Source organism: Perognathus longimembris, chromosome 3 (genome assembly GCF_023159225.1).
Source record: "Perognathus longimembris pacificus isolate PPM17 chromosome 3, ASM2315922v1, whole genome shotgun sequence".
NCBI lineage: Eukaryota > Metazoa > Chordata > Mammalia > Rodentia > Heteromyidae > Perognathus > Perognathus longimembris.
The window spans coordinates 67,238,413-67,253,946 of NC_063163.1; the positions used below are offsets into that span (position 1 = coordinate 67,238,413).

The window sequence follows — 15,534 nt, forward strand, 5'->3', positions numbered from 1 at the left end:
CTTGTGCTCCTTCTACCCCCACATGTCAAATGTCCCTGTCTCCAACGCCGATCGTACAACAAGCACACTAATGGGAAATCCACAACGTAGCTCGCAGAGCTGTCAGCGCAGGCTTGAGGGCCTGTGGTCCCGTCAACCTGCCATGGCCCCCAAAGCTGAGGCGTGGCCTTTGCTGCCTGTCTCACCACACAGGAGTGTGGCCCCACCTTCTGTGCTCCCTACCCTGCGGCGGGCGGGCTCCAGGCTCAGCATGTGGCTGATGCCCCTCTTCCTTTCCCTGTCACTCCATGCCGATGAGCAGATAAACCAAAGCTTACAAACTGCCTGCTGAAGCCAGGCACTGGTGGCTCACACCTGTAATGCTCAGAAGGCTGAAATCTAAGGATCATGCCTTGAGGCCAGCCCAGGCAGGAAAGTCCATGAGGTGTGTGTGAGAGATAGGGCTTGAAACTCAGGACCTAGGTGCTGTCCCTGAGCTCCTTTGTTCAAGGATAGTGCTCTACTCCTTGAGCCACAACACCACCTCCAGATTTTGATTAGTTAATTGGAGCTAAGAGTCTTCCAGGAACTTTTCTGCCTGTGCTGGCTTTAAAATGCTCCATGAGACCTTTATCTCCAACTAACCACCAAAAAACCAAAAGTGGGGCCATAGTTCAAGTGGTAGAACATCAGCTTTGAGTAAAAAGCAAAAGGACAGCTCAGGCCTTGAGTTCAAGCCCCAGGATCAGTATAAAAGACAAAAAAGGAACAACAGCAGAGCCCCTGACATCCATTGAAGGGTAGGTGGCTTAGTGTTAGAGTTCCTGCCTAGCAGGTGGATGTCCTGGGTTCAAACACCAGTGACCCCTCCCCACAGAACTCTTCAGGCCAAGAATTGGGGAGGCTGGGGCAGGAGAAGTAGGCATAAAGTCAGCCTGGACTTTATAATGAGACCTAGTTAAAAAAAAAAAAAGAAAAGAAAGTCTACTAAAGGCAAACCATGTGGTAAAGGATGGCAGGTGTCTGCCAAGGAGCTGGCAAGGGAGAAAGTTTCTCTAGCCAGACAGGTGTGGGGCAGGGTTTGCAGAGCCCAGAGCTGAAGGGCTTTCTCAGCCTCCTGGTTCCAAGAGGCTCTGGCCAGTGCCCATGGGGTCAGTAAGGAAGCGAGACTGGCTTGGAGCAGGGCAGCTCTGTCCTCCGGTGACTAAGGCCTTGGGCTTGCCTTCCTTGCTCTCCCCCAGCGCCTGGGCCATGTTCCTGGACCGACCCCAGCAACGGCTCCAGCTGGTGCTCCTGCCCCCGGCCCTGTTCATCCCAACCCCCGAGAGCGAGGCACAGCGGCTGGCCTTTGCCCGGGCCGTCCCCAAGGACGTCCAGCCCTATGTGGTGTACGAGGAGGTCACCAACGTCTGGATCAACGTAGGCGCACATGGAGCCTGGGCTGCCTCTCCCCAACGAGCCTTGCCTGGGACAGGGAGGGTGAGGCCCCACAGGCTGAGCCACGGAGCCCGCCCTTCCTGATGCCGCCTCTCCCGCCCACCCGCCCACAGGTGCACGACATCTTCTACCCCTTCCCGCAGGAGGACGGCCAGGAGGAATTCTGCTTCCTCCGTGCCAACGAGTGCAAGACTGGCTTCTGCCACCTGTACAAGGTCACTGTTGTCCTCCAGCCCAATGGCTATGACTGGACTGAGCTGCTCAGCCCCCAGAAAGGTGAGCAGGCGGTCCTTCCCTTCAAGCACGAGGCCCATCGACTGAGCACCGGCTGTGTGCCAGGCCAGGCCCTCTGCACCGGGGTTGGCTGTCACCTGTGTGATGTGGGCACAGGCCACAACGCTAGAGACCCAGTGGAAAGCCCCGCGCTGGTGGCTCCCTCCTGCCATCCCAGCCACTCAGGAGGCTGAGATCTGAGGATTGCGATTCAAAGCCAAAGCTTTGGTTCAACGTTTGAGCAGAAAAGTCTGTAAGCCTCTTTTTTAAAATTATTTAATCATTATAAAGGTGATGTACAGAGGCCTGTGAAACTCTTAGCTCCGGTTAACCACCAAAAAGTAGAAATGGAGCTGTGGCTCAAGTGGGAGAGCACCAACCTTGAGGAAAAAAGCTCAGGGACAATCCCTGAGCCCCAGTATTGGCGAGGGAAACAAATCAGCTGAGCCTTTGCACGAATGGATCCTGACCACACTCACTGAGTCCCAGTGCGGTCCTGGCCAAGCCTGCAGCTGCTGCCTGCTGCCTGCGCTGCCCCTGCCGGGCTCTGAAAGGACAATACCAGCACCTGGTTCTCCTGCCCTGGCCACCCCATCGTTGGCGTCCCCTCGCTTGCTCAGGTGGAATGTGGCCTCAGGACCCTGGCATGGCAGCTGCAGTGCCTTCATCCTCTGCTCCCCTCCTTTCCAGATGAATTTAAATGCCCCATCAAAGAGGAGATTGCGCTGACCAGTGGCGAGTGGGAGGTCCTGGCCAGGCACGGCTCCAAGGTACCTGTGGGCCCCACACTGTCCCCCTCCCTGCCCTGAGTGCCCAGGGTGGGCAGGTTCCCCACCTGCCAGAGATGAGAGAGGCGGGTGTGCAGGTCAGAAGGAGCATCGCCCATCCCCATTCCCTACCCTGCTGACTTCAGTGGTGGCAGCGGGCTGCTCGTCCCCCTGCTTCCTGGCCTGGCCTCAGCTTCCCAGTCTGTAGGATAAGGGAGTGCCTGTGTGTGGGGCCCTCCAGGCCCAGGCAGACCCTGGCCTTCACTCCCTCAGCCTCCACCCATCCCTGCCCCCCCTTCACTTCCCCAGGTCAGAAGCTCCCCCACACGCTCAGCCTAGTGTGAGGCCCACCCGAACCTGAACCCCTGTGTCTCAGGGGAGGAGGGTGTCCTCTAAAGTCCTCTCTGGGGTCCTGCTGTGCCTCCTCCCCAACAGGACTGGTCAGGGGAGGAGCCCCAGCCAGCAGCCTTGTGCACAGCCTGCACCTGAGGACAGTAACGACACACACAGCACTCCCGTATGGTTCCGCTGTCCTGGGAGCCTCTTCTCCAGCCTATGCAGGCCTCCCCTGCAGCTGCCCGTGGCGGACGGATGGGCTTTTGGGGTTCTTTGGTGCCCAGGGAGCACTGGGCTGTCCCCATGGCCCCTCCTGGCTCTGTGGTTGCCTTCTTTTGACCACACTCAAGGCCTTGTGCTTGACAGACAGGAGCTCTACCACTCGAACCCCAGCTCAAGCCCCTCTTTGGATTTGTTGTTTTTTGGTTTGGCTTGGTTTTGGTTTTTGTCCCTGTCCCTGGGGCTTGCATTCAGGGTCTAGGTGTTGTCCTCGAGCTCTGTTGCTCAGAGCTAGTTTTACCACTGGAGCCACAGCTCCACGTCCAGCTTGTTATTGATGGATGGGCAGACTTTTCTGTCCAGGCTAGCTTTGTAATTACTGTGCTGCTCAGCTCTCAGCCTCCCAGGTAGCTGGGATTACAGGGGTGAGCCACTGCACCCAGCCATCCTTGCCATTCTTTGGTGGTGGTCCAGTTGTCCCAGCCATGGGGAGGCTGAGGCGTGAGGCTCTTGTGAACATCCTCGCCGAGCTGGTCTGCACAGTGAGACCCTGGCTCAGACAAGAAGGAAATGGCTTTGCTCACCACCACCCCTCCCCCATCCTCATCATGGAACTTTGGTTCCTGTCCTACTGTCCTGTGGGAAATATTTTGCCTCCCGGATATTGGCTAGACCCCTAACCAGCAGCACCACTCCAGCCCCTCCTCCTCCCACCCCAGTAGACCTCCTGCCCTCCATTGCTTCTTTCACCTCCTTCTGTCCTGACCACTGCACACATCAGCTGCTGGCTTGGCCTCTCAGGCCCTGGACGCGGGGTCCTCATCCTGGGGGGCCTCCTCCCGCAGGAACACATGCTCTGTAGCTTCCGTCTCAGGTCACCAGTCTTGCTGGCAGCAAGCATTTCTGGATCCACTCTCATCTTAACCCATAGAAAGAACTCCAGCCACCTCAGGCCCAGTGCCCTGTGGCTCTAAGTCCCACTAGGGTCCCACCCAAGTCACACGGATCCAGGGCACTCCCCCAACATTAGGTGACAGGGATGGGGCTGGGCAGGCTCCCCAGCATCTGTTCTGGCTCTCAGGTTCTGCCTCATTGTCCCAGAAGCCACCAGGGCTGAGGCTGCATGGAACATCACATGGGAGGGCGACACAGGCACTAGAGAGGAAAGGGCCCTCCAGGAGAGGGCCGCTCACAGGAGCCCCGGGGTCCCTTGCAGATCTGGGTCAATGAGGAGACCAAGCTGGTGTACTTCCAAGGCACAAAGGACACGCCGCTGGAGCACCACCTCTACGTGGTCAGCTACGAGTCGGGTGGCGGCGAGATCGTGCGCCTCACCACACCCGGCTTCTCCCACAGCTGCTCCATGAGCCAGGTGGGCACCTTTCATGCACCCACAGCCCCCTTCCCCATCCCCGTACCTCTCCCCATGCCCCGGGCAGCCCTTCCATGCCCCAGGCACCCCTCCCATGCCCTAGGCCATGCCAGAAGGCTGCCCTGTCTCTAGGGGAGAACAGGGATGGGAGGCCCATCTACTGGGCCTTCATGCTGCTGCTGTGGGATGTGGAGTACACCCCCTGAGCTTAACAGTGGTGGCCACACCGGCCCCTCCCCGTGCAGTGCCCTTGATGGCTGTTAAGCCAGAGAGACCAGCAGGCCTGGGTGATGACTCTGGATGTAGCCGGGTTGTTTCCCTGTCTGTAGCTGACTGCAGGCAGTTGGCCCAGTTCTAGAGGACCAAGCTGGGAAGAGGGGTGCTGAGGCACCTGGTCTTGCTGTGGGCGGGGGCGTGTTTGGTGGGTGGGGTGACTCAGGGTGGGGCCTTGCTGTGGGCGGAGCCATCTGGGGCAGGGTCTTGTGGGTAGGACAAGCTGGGGCGGGGCCTTGTTGTGGGCAGGGCGATCTGGGGTGGGGGCCTTGTGGGTGGGGCGAGCTGGGGCGAGGCCTTGCTGTGGGCAGGGCGAGCTGGGGCGGGGCCTTGTGGGTGGGGCGAGCTAGGGCGGGGCCTTGTGGGTGGGGTGATCCAGGGCGGGGCCTTGCTGTGGGCAAGGCGAGCTGGGGCGGGGCCTTGTGGGTGGGGCGAGCCGGGGCGGGGCCTTGCTGTGGGCAGGTCGATCTGGGGCGGGGCAATCTGGGGCAGGGCCTTGTGGGTGGGGCAATCCGGGGCGGGGCCTGTGCCCGCTGAGCCCCCTCCCCCCACCCCTGCAGAACTTCGACATGTTCGTCAGCCACTACAGCAGCGTGAGCACGCCACCCTGCGTGCACGTGTACAAGCTGAGCGGGCCCGACGACGACCCCCTGCACAAGCAGCCGCGTTTCTGGGCCAGCATGATGGAGGCGGCCAGTGAGTCCGGGACCCCGACCCCTGCCCCGGGACCCGGGCCCCCGCCAGGCACCCGGCCCGCACCCGCTTGCCCTCGGGAGCCGCAGCGCTGACCCCTGCCCAGGGGCCCAGAGAGGGAGAGCGGCCCGCCAGCCAGTACTCTGCACCCGTGGCCACCGTACCTCCCTGTCGCCCCGGCCCCCCTCAGCATCTCCAGAAACAGAGCGGAAGCAAACAGCTCAGCAAAGCATCTGGTGCCATGGTAGCACCTGGTTAAGTGGAAAACCAAGCCGCCGCCACCTCCCCTCACACACACACACACCATGCTCATGGTTTCTAGAACATTCTAGAAAATGGTCTAGAAAGTAAGAAGTATGTGTGATGAGCTAGGGGGAAAAAAAGATATATATATATATATTACACATACATGTATATATGTACATCTATCTCTCTATATATAGTCAAGATGATGTACAGAAGGCTCCAGTTGCATACTTAAGGTAGTAAGCAGTGAGCACATTTCTTCATACTTGTTACCCCTGCCTCATTTTTCTCCCGCCTGCCCTCCCCCCAGCCCCCCTTGCTTTCATCATGTTTTCTAACCTTACCCCTAGGATGGACATGGTCGTTCTAGTCTGCAATGCTTATGAACTCCGAATATTAGCCATAAAACATTTCCTTCCAGGTCAGGTGGTATGCACATTTCTTTCCTTTTTCCCTCATTTCTCCCCTCCCCCCATGCCCTTGAGTTGCTTAGTTTGCTCTCATCAGTGTCCATTGCAGCTGTTGGGCCCTGTCTACTGCATTCCCATGCCCACCCCCATTCATTCTGTGCCTTCTAACTTCCCTCAGATGTGCACGTGTATACACCATATGTAAGGTACAGATTATATGGTCCTCTAAATACTACAAGACTAATTAAGAAGAGGTCCTTTGCTTCCTTATCTTTGGAGTTCTTTTCAGTCTGGATATTAATTTAGGTACATATGAAGTAGTGTTTGGATTTTACTTTTTGGTGCCCTTCTCCTAAGACTGACCTTTTTTGATCTCACTGTGAATTGGTATCTTGGGTCCTGTTCCGTTGTCATGTCTCTTTGCTATTTATTTCTAACACCCACGTATCAGGGAGTCCATGTGCCTTTTGTCTCTGTTCTTGGCTTGTATCGCTCAACATGGTTTGTTCTAGTCCTGTCCATTTACCTGCAAATGCCATTATTTTATCATTTCTAATCGCTGTGTCAAATTGCATTGTGTACGGGTTCCACATTTTTTGGATCCATCCATCTGTAGTGGGGCATCTGGGTTGTTTCCATATCTTGGCTATTGTGAACACTGCAGCAATAAACATGGAAGCACAGGTGTTTTGTGGTATCCTGGATCCTGTTGTTCAGGATAGATGCCTAGGAGTGGTATGGCTGGATTATAGGGTATTTCTATGTTTAGTTTTCTGAATAACCTCCATTCTGTTCTCCAGACTGGTTGTACTACTTTACATTCCCACCAGCAATGCAGTAGGGTTCCTCTTTTTCCACATCCCCTCCAGCATTTGTTGTTGCCTGAGTTCAGAGTACAGGCCATTCTGACTGGGGTAAGGTGGTATATCTCAGGGTTGTTTTTATTTGCATTTCCTTTATTGCCAGGGATGCTGAACATTTCCTCATGTGTTTCTTTGCCATTTTTATTATTTCTTCTTCTCCTTCTTCCTCCTCCTCCTCCTCTTCTTCTTCTTCTTCTTCTTCTTCTTCTTCTTCTTCTTCTTCTTCTTCTTCTTCTTCTTCTTCTTCTTCTTGTTCTTCTTGTTCTTGTTCTTCTTCTTGTTCTTCTTGTTCTTGTTCTTCTTCTTCTTCTTCTTCTTCTTCTTCTTCTTCTTCTTCTTCTTCTTCTTCTTCTTCTTCTTCTTCTTCTTCTTCTTCTTCTCTCTTGCCCATTTAGTGATTGGTTTATTAGTTTTGGGAGGGATTAGTTGCTTGAGCTCCCTATGTATGATGGATATTAGGCCTTTCTCTGTTGCATTGGTGGTGAAAATCTTTTCCTAATTGGTAGGCTGTCTTCCTAGTTTAGTAGCTATGTCCTTAGCTGTACAGGAACTTTTTGTTTTGCTTTGTTTTGCCAGTCCTGGGGCTTGAACTCAGGGCCTGAGCACTGTCCCTGGCTTCTTTTTGCTCAAGGCTAGCACTCTACCACTACTTGAACCACAGCACCATTTCTGGCTTTTTCTATGTATGTGGTGCTGGAGAATCAAACCCAGTGATTCATGTATGCCAGGCAAGCACTCTACCACTAGGTCATATTCCCAGCCCCTGAAGGGACTTTTTATTTTAATACAGTCCCATTTGTCAAGTCTCTCTCCAGTCTGTTGTGCCCCTGGAACTTTGTTCAGGAAGTTTCTGCCTATGCAGTGTCTCTCCTACTCTGTCCTGTAGTAGATTCAGAATTTCAGGTCCGATGTTGAGATCTTTAATACATTTTGAGTTGATATTAGTGCATGGTGATAGGCTAGGGTTCACTTTTAGTTTTCTGCATATGGCTGCCCAGTTTTCCTAGCACCAGTAGTTGAAGAGGCTTTGTTTTTTTCCATTGTATGTCTTTGGCTCTTTTGTCAAATATCAGCTGACTGTGAGTATGTGGTTTTATTTCTGGGTCTTCCAACCTATTCCACTGATCTTGAGGTCTGTTTTTGTGCCAGTACCAGGCTGTTTCTATTATTATGGTTCTGTAATAAAGCTTGAAATCTGGCATTGTGATACCTCCTGCGCTGCTGCTTTTGCCTAGAGTTGCTTTGCCTATTCTAGGTCTTTTGTTGCTCCATATGAACTTTTGGATTGTTTTCTCTATTTCAGTAAAGGATATCATTGGGATTTTGATAGGGATTGTGTTGAATTTGTATATCATCTTTGGCAATATAGCTATTTTCATGACATTGATTCTCCCTATCCATGAGCAAGGTCTTTCCATTTCCTGGTGTCTTCTTTGATTTCCCGCTTTAGATTTTTGTAGTTTTCACTAAATAGATATTTTATATATTTGTTTAAGTTAATTCCTAGATATTTTATTCTCTTTTTTAGCTATTGTGACAGGTGTTGTTTTCTTTTTTGTAATTTATTTATTAATTAAAGAAAAGTTTTTTTTGACAAGGTATTGTGCAAAAAGGGTACAGTTACATAGTAGGGAAGTGTGTACATTACTTGTGATATCTTACATCCTGTTTTTCTTTCCCTTCCCTAGGTCGGTAGACATATATACAATACACAGTGTACCAAGAACATATACAATAGCCACGTGGCCTACGCCGAAGAAAATTCGCCTAGGGCTTTAAATGTAATGTCGACAATAGACAATATGTCGACAGTAGTCTTATATGAATGTACGTACATAGCTTTTGAGCTATTGTGATCCACTGAGAGGTCTATTTTTGACCTTTATATGTTGGGTAGTTGTTTGGTTTTGGATACATAATGTAGGGTCGCTGACCTACACCTGTGGTATATACCATTTGACAAGAAGTTTTTGGTTTCGCAGACCTGGTCTCTACTGTCTCCCCCTCCCCACTCCTTAACAGTCATATCAAGGAGATCATGCCCCTTTGTTTTCTGTGTTCTAGGCTTGTCTCACTCAACATTATTTGTTCAAGTTCTGACCATTTCCCTGCGAATACCAATATTTCACCATTTCTAATCGCTATGTAGTATTCCATTGTGTATAGGTACCATATTTTTTGGATCCATTCATCTGTGGAGGGGCATCTGGGTTGTTTCCTTATTTTGGCTATTGTAAATTGTGCCGCGATAAACATAGGCGTACAAATGTCTTTTTGATATCTTGGGACCTGCTGTTCAGGATAGATGCCTAGGAGTGGTATGGCTGGGTCATAGGGTAGGTCTATATTGAGCTTTTTGAGAAACCTCCATATTGTTCTCCAAAGTGGTTGTACTAATTTGCACTCCCACCAACAATGGAGAAGGGTTCCTCTTTCCCCGCACCTCCTCCAGCATTTGTTGTTGCCTGAGTTCAGAGTATAGGCCATTCTAACTGGAGTGAGGTGGTATCTCAGGGTTGTTTTTATTTGCATTTCCTTTATTGCCAGGGATGTTGAACATTTCCTCATATGTTTCTTTACCATTTTTATTTCTTCTCTTGTGAAGTCCCTCTTTAGCTCTTTTGCCCATTTCCTAATTGGTTTATTGGGCTTGGAGGGGCTTAGTTTTTTGAGTTCTCTGTAGATGACAGATATTAGGCCTTTGTCTGTTGCTGTGCTGGTAAAGATCCTTTCCCATGTGGTTGGCTGTCTTTCTGTTTTGGTGGCTATGCCCTTAGCTGTGCAGAAACTTTTTAATTTGTAGTAGTCCCATTTGTCGAGTCTCTCCCCTATTTGTTGTGCCCCTGGGACTCTATTCAGGAAGTTCCTTCCTGTGCCTATAAGTTCTAGCATCTTTCCTATTCTGTCCTTCAGTAGTTTCAAGAATTCAGGTCTGATATTGAGGTCCTTGATCCATTTTGAGTTGATCTTGGTGCATGGTGATAGGCTTGGGTCTACTTTGAATTTTCTGCATATGGCTGCCCAGTTCTCCCAGCACCAGTAGTTGAAGAGGCTGTGTTTATTCCATTGTATGTCTTTAGCTCCTTTGTCGAATATCAGCTGACTGTAAGAGTGCGGTTTTATTTCTGGATCTTCAATTCTAATCCATTGGTCTTCTGGTCTGTTTTTATACCAATACCAGGCTGTTTTTGTTATGATGGCCCTGTAGTAGAGCTTGAAGTCTGGTATTGTGATACCTCCTGCACTGCTTTTTTTGCCTGGAATTGCTTTGCCTATTCTAGGTCTTTTGCTGTTCCATATGAATTTATGGATTGCTTTCTCTATTTCAGTGAAGAATGTGACTGGGATTTTGATAGGGATTGCATTGAATTTGTATAACAATTTGGGCAATATGGCCATTTTCACTATATTGATTCTGCCTACCCATGAGCATGGGAGGTCTTTCCATCTCCTTGTGTCTTCTTTGATATCCCTTATTAGATTTTTATACTTCTCATTAAATAGGTCCGTCATGTCCTTGGTTAAGTTGATCCCTAGGTACTTTATTCTTTTTTTGGCTACTGTACATGGAATTGTTTCCATAATTTCCTTTTCTGTTTGTACATTGCTGGTGTACAGAAAAGCTGCTGACTTTTGTGGATTGATTTTGTAGCCTGCTACTTTGCCAAAATGGTTTATTAGGTGTAGAAGTTTGGGGACTGAGTTTTTTGGGTCCTTCAGATATAAGATCATGTCGTCTGCGAATAGGGATAACTTGATTTCTTCCTTGCCGATGTGGATCCCTTTGATGTCCTCCTCTTGCCTTATTGCTATGGCTACGGATTCCAGCACTATGTTGAAAAGAAGTGGGGAGAGTGGACATCCTTGTCTTGTTCCTGAGTTTAGGAGGAATGATTTAAGTTTCTCTCCATTTATTATGATGGTAGCAGTTGGTCTGTTGTATATGGCTTTTATTGTTTTGAGGAATGTTCCATCTATTCCTGTTCTCTCCAGAGCTTTTAATAAGTATGGATGTTGTATTTTGTCAAAGGCTTTTTGGGCATCGACGGAGGTAACAATGTGATTCTTGATTTTAGTTCTGTTTATGTGGTGAATTACATTGATTGATTTACAGATATTGAACCATCCTTGTGACTGTTGGATGAAGCCTACTTGGTCATGATGTATAATTTTCTTGATCAGTTTCTGGATCCTGTTAGCTAATATTTTATTGAGGAGCTTTGCGTCTGTGTTCATTAGTGATATTGGTCTGTAGTTCTCTTTTTTTGTTGGGTCTTTGCCTGGTTTGGGAATGAGTATGATATTAGCTTCATAGAATGAGTTTGGGATTTCTCCCTCTGTTTCTATTTCACGGAAGAGTTTGAGATGTATTGGTATTAGCTCCTCACTAAAGGTTTTATAGAATTCGTTGGTGAACCCATCTGGGCCTGGGCTTTCCTTTATTGGGAGGTTCTTGATTACCCCCTGTATTTTGCTGTAAGTTATTGGCTTATTTAGTTGATTTATATCTTCTTGGTTCAGTTTGGGGAGTTTATACGTCTCTAAGAATTGATCCATTTCTGTAAAATTATTGTTTTTTTACTGAGTAGAGGTTCTGGAAATAGCTCCTAATGATTGTTTGTATATCGTGTGTACTTGTAATTTTTTCGGTGGAGTCCCTGATTTTACGTATATGAGTCTCTTCTCTTCTTTTTTTTGTTAAGTCTTGCGAGGGGTCTGTCGATTTTATTTATTTTCTCAAAGAACCAGCTTTTAGTCTTATTTATTTGTTGAATGGTCTTTCTATTTTCAATCAGATTTATCTCTTCTTTAATCTTTGTGATCTCTCTCCTCCTAGTCATTTTAGATTCGATCATTTCTTGTTTCTCCAGTTGTTTTCGTTTCATTGTGAGGTTATTCACCTGCTCTGCTTCCATTCTTTTAATGTGAGTGCTGAGGGCAATGATCTTGCCCCTCAGTACTGCCTTAGCTGTGTCCCATAGGTTTCTTTGTGATGTATTTTCATTGTCATTGTGGCTTATAAATTCGTTGATTTCATCTTTAATTTGGTCTGTGGCCCAAGTGTTGGATAACAGTGTGGGGTTTAGCCTCCAAGAATGTGTATAGCCTCTGTGGTAACCGTTGTTATTGAGGGTTACCTTTAATCCACTGTGATCAGATATAATACATGGGATGACGTCAGTACTTTTGTATTTGCCGAGGTTCTTTGTGTGGGCTATGACATGGTCTATTTTAGAGTATGATGCATGAGCTGCTGAGAAGAAGGTGTATTGGGTCTCTGTAGGGTGGAAGATTCTGTATAGATCTGTCAGATCCATTTGGGATATGGTGTTACTTAGGTCCTCAGCTCCCTTGCTGATCCTCTGGGTGTTGGATCTATCTCTTGGAGAGTGTGGGGTATTAAAGTCTCCCACTATGATTGTGTTTGCGTCTATCTTGATCTGTAATTCTGTGAGAATTTGCTTGACATATGTAGGGCCTCTTTTGTTCGGTGAGTATCCATTTATCACTGTGATGTTTGTTTTTTTTGTTTTGTTTTGTTTTGTTTGTTTTTTTGGCCAGTCCTGGGCCTTGGACTCAGGGCCTGAGCACTGTCCCTGGCTTCTTCCCGCTCAAGGTTAGCACTCTGCCACGTGAGCCACAGCGCTGCTTCTGGCCGTTTTTTCTGTATATGTGGTGCTGGGGAATCGAACCTAGGGCCTCGTATATCCGAGGCAGGCACTCTTGCCACTAGGCTATATCCCCAGCCCCACTGTGATGTTTTGATTCTGGATTTTTCCTTGTATTAAAATGTAGTGTCCTTCTTTGTCTTTTTGAGTTGATTTTAAAGAAAAGTCCAGCTTGTCTGAGATCAGGATGGCTACACCTGCCGTTTTGGTAGGTGTGTTTGCTTGGAAGATCTTGCTCCATCCTTTCATTCAGAGCCTGTTTTTGTCCCTTGCTGTAAGGTGGGTCTCTTGTAGACAACAGATAGCAACTTTTTGTTTGCAGATCCATTCTGCCAGTCTGCTCCTCTTTATCGGAGAGTTTATACCGTTTATATTCAAAGAGATCAAGGATAAGAGTGTTTTTTCTCCTTCCATTTTCTTGTTGGGCTGTTTTTCCTCTTTTTTTTTTTCTTGTCTTTAGTGAGCTGCTCTTTCTGTTGGGCTCTGGCTATTGTAGTTTCTTTCTGTTTCTGTCTGTGTGTCCTGTACGATTTCTGTTGGGTGGGATTCCCCTCTTAGAATTTGCTGTAGGGCTGGTTTTTTATTCACATACTCCTTTAGATCCTCTTTGCTATGGAAAGATCTGGTTTTCCCCTCGAATATGAACTCCAATTTTGCTGGATATTTTATTTTAGGTTGGCAGTTGTTGGCCTGTAGAATTTGGATGGTGTTCTTCCACTCTCCTCACGCGTGGTAGGTTTGTGTGGAGAGGTCTGCTGTCATTTGGATCCTCTTCCCATTGTAGTAAATTTCTTTCTTTGCTTTGGCTGCATTCAAAATTTGCTCTTTATTCTTGAGATCTGAAGTCTTCTATATTATGTGCCTTGGTGTGGCTTTTCTGGGGTCTGGCCTGCCAGGTGTCCTATAGGCTTCGGTTACTTGGATGGGGTCCCTTGTGAGATTGGGGAAGTTTTCTGCAATAACTTTATTGAAAATATGATGAAGCCCTCTGCTCTGGTATTCAGCTCTTTCTTCTATTCCAATTATGCGCAGATTATATCTCTTGTCTTTGTCCACTAGCTCCTGGATTAGTCTGCCCTGAAGCTTCACCGTTTCTTGGAGTGTGGTAATTTTCTGGTGCTTATCGGCTGCATCATCCTCCAAGAGAGAGATTCTGGATTCCATATGGTCAATTCTTTGTGCTGTGGATTCAAGTGTGGAGTTTATGGATGTCAGAGAGCTATTTACGGTTGTCAGATCAGCTCTGATCGTGGAAATTTCTTCCTTTAAAGAGTTGTATTTTAAATATTTTTTCATGCATTTCAGTTCTCAGGATGTTAAGGTCTTCTTTAACGGAGGTTTGCATTGTATCCATTTTTGCTTCCATTTCTTTCTTGGCTTCCTGGAGGTCCTTCAAGACTTCCACTCTAAACTCCTGGAATTGTTTTCTGATTTCGTTTCTGAAGCTTTCCATCATTCTGCTAACATGGCCTCAGTTGATTTTTTATTCTCCATCTCCTCTTCAGTTGTGCTGCTTTTTGGAGCCGGCGAGTTGGCTTGCTCTTTGTGATTTGCGCATCTGGAGATCTGTGGGTGACTTCCCTGGTTTGGTTTTGTGCTGGTTCCCACCGGTCTGTCAGTGGGAGCCTTGTGCCCTGGTGTCCTGGCTCTGGGTTTGGGTTTGGCTGTTGCACCTTGCTTCCCAATGGGTGAGCGTGGCCTTCTCGGTTGTTGCTGAGGTGGTCACTCTCCCTGCACTTGAGGGCCGGTAGGTTCTTTGTCTTTCTCTGTGGGACAGTGTCCTGCCGCTGTGCTGTGCTGACCCTAGCGTGCCCCTGGTGAGGGTTTGCTGGTCGCTGATTCAGCGTGGCGTGGAGGCTTATCTCTTCTTTGGTTCTTTTTTCCACTCTGTATCTTGGTCAGAGGAGCTCACCTCTCAGGTGATCCGCCCTCCTGTGTGGACCGCTCTGGGGCCGGTGTTGTTGACGGGCGGCCCACCCACTTGTGCGAAATGTGCCAAACTGAGTGGGCACGGGCCGATGGAGAGCTCAGCCCTCCTGTGCAGTCGTGCCTACCAGAGCAGACGCTGTCGCTGGGACCCCGCCCACCTGAGCGGGGTACGCCTACCAGATAGGGCGCTGTCGCTGGGGCCCCGCCCACCTGTGGGCTGTGCGCCCACTACAGCAGGCGCTGCCACTGTGGCCCTGTCCACCTTTGCGAGGTACACCTACCAGAGCAAGCCCCGGGTTGTTGGGTTGTACTTGCGCCCTCCTGCGAGTCCGCTGTGGGGGGCAGTATGTGTGGGGCCCAGTGGGATCAACTGTCCAGGCGCGGGTTAGCGCCCCCAGACTGCGCCTCCAGTGCGAGGGGGGCGTGTGATCAGGCCCAGGTGTCCCTGCTGTGCTGGCATTGCCCACCAGCGCCTGTGATTTTAGTTGAAAAAGTCCGCAAGACCCAGGTGCCTCGGTTGGGGCTTGCACTGCCTGCGGTCCCCCGGCCCCTGTAGGGAAGGGGGTGGGGCCGGTGCAGCTGGTTCAGGCTCCTCTGTTGCCTTGGCACTGCTCTGCCCTTCCCCTGTTAGCTCCTGTTTCTTCCCAGAGCCTGATGGGACCTTCCCGCCTGATTTGGGGGTTCTTTGTTCCCTCAGGGTAGGGAGGGGGGGAGGGAGTTCTAGCTTCTTTGTAGGGTTTGGGTCTCTGATAGCTGGTCTCCCTTTGGGGGAGGGGGTAATGGGGGACTCACTGGTCCTGGATTGTGTGTGTGTCCCGGGCTCCCGTTGGTCCTTCGGGGGTGGAGTGCTGGGGTGTGGTGAAAGGTCGTGGTGGCGGTGGTGTCCCCGGCTCTCCCCTTCTGCGCTGCTCGGTTTCCCTGCCGCTCATGTCCGTTCGCGGCTGTGTGGACCTGAACTTCCCGTAGCCGCCGTGTGTCTTGGTCCACGTTCTCCCTGGGGTCTGTGGAGTCCTGCTGTCTGGACTCTGCGCTCCCGGTGTGAGTTTTCGGCAGTCAGCCGTTCGCTGG

At 49.7% G+C, this 15,534-nt stretch overlaps 1 protein-coding gene across 3 annotated transcripts in view; it reads left to right on the top strand.

Annotated features, from left to right (window-relative positions):
• The window catches only part of Dpp9 (dipeptidyl peptidase 9), a 42,661-nt gene that overhangs the window by 17,676 nt on the left and 9,451 nt on the right, over positions 1-15,534 (top strand). For all 3 annotated transcript variants that reach the window (XM_048341938.1, XM_048341937.1, XM_048341936.1), the window contains exons 10-14: positions 1,221-1,398; positions 1,530-1,692; positions 2,380-2,459; positions 4,228-4,383; positions 5,217-5,352. In XM_048341938.1, coding sequence (XP_048197895.1) covers positions 1,221-1,398; positions 1,530-1,692; positions 2,380-2,459; positions 4,228-4,383; positions 5,217-5,352 — 713 coding nt within the window. The remainder of the gene's footprint in view (positions 1-1,220; positions 1,399-1,529; positions 1,693-2,379; positions 2,460-4,227; positions 4,384-5,216; positions 5,353-15,534) is intronic.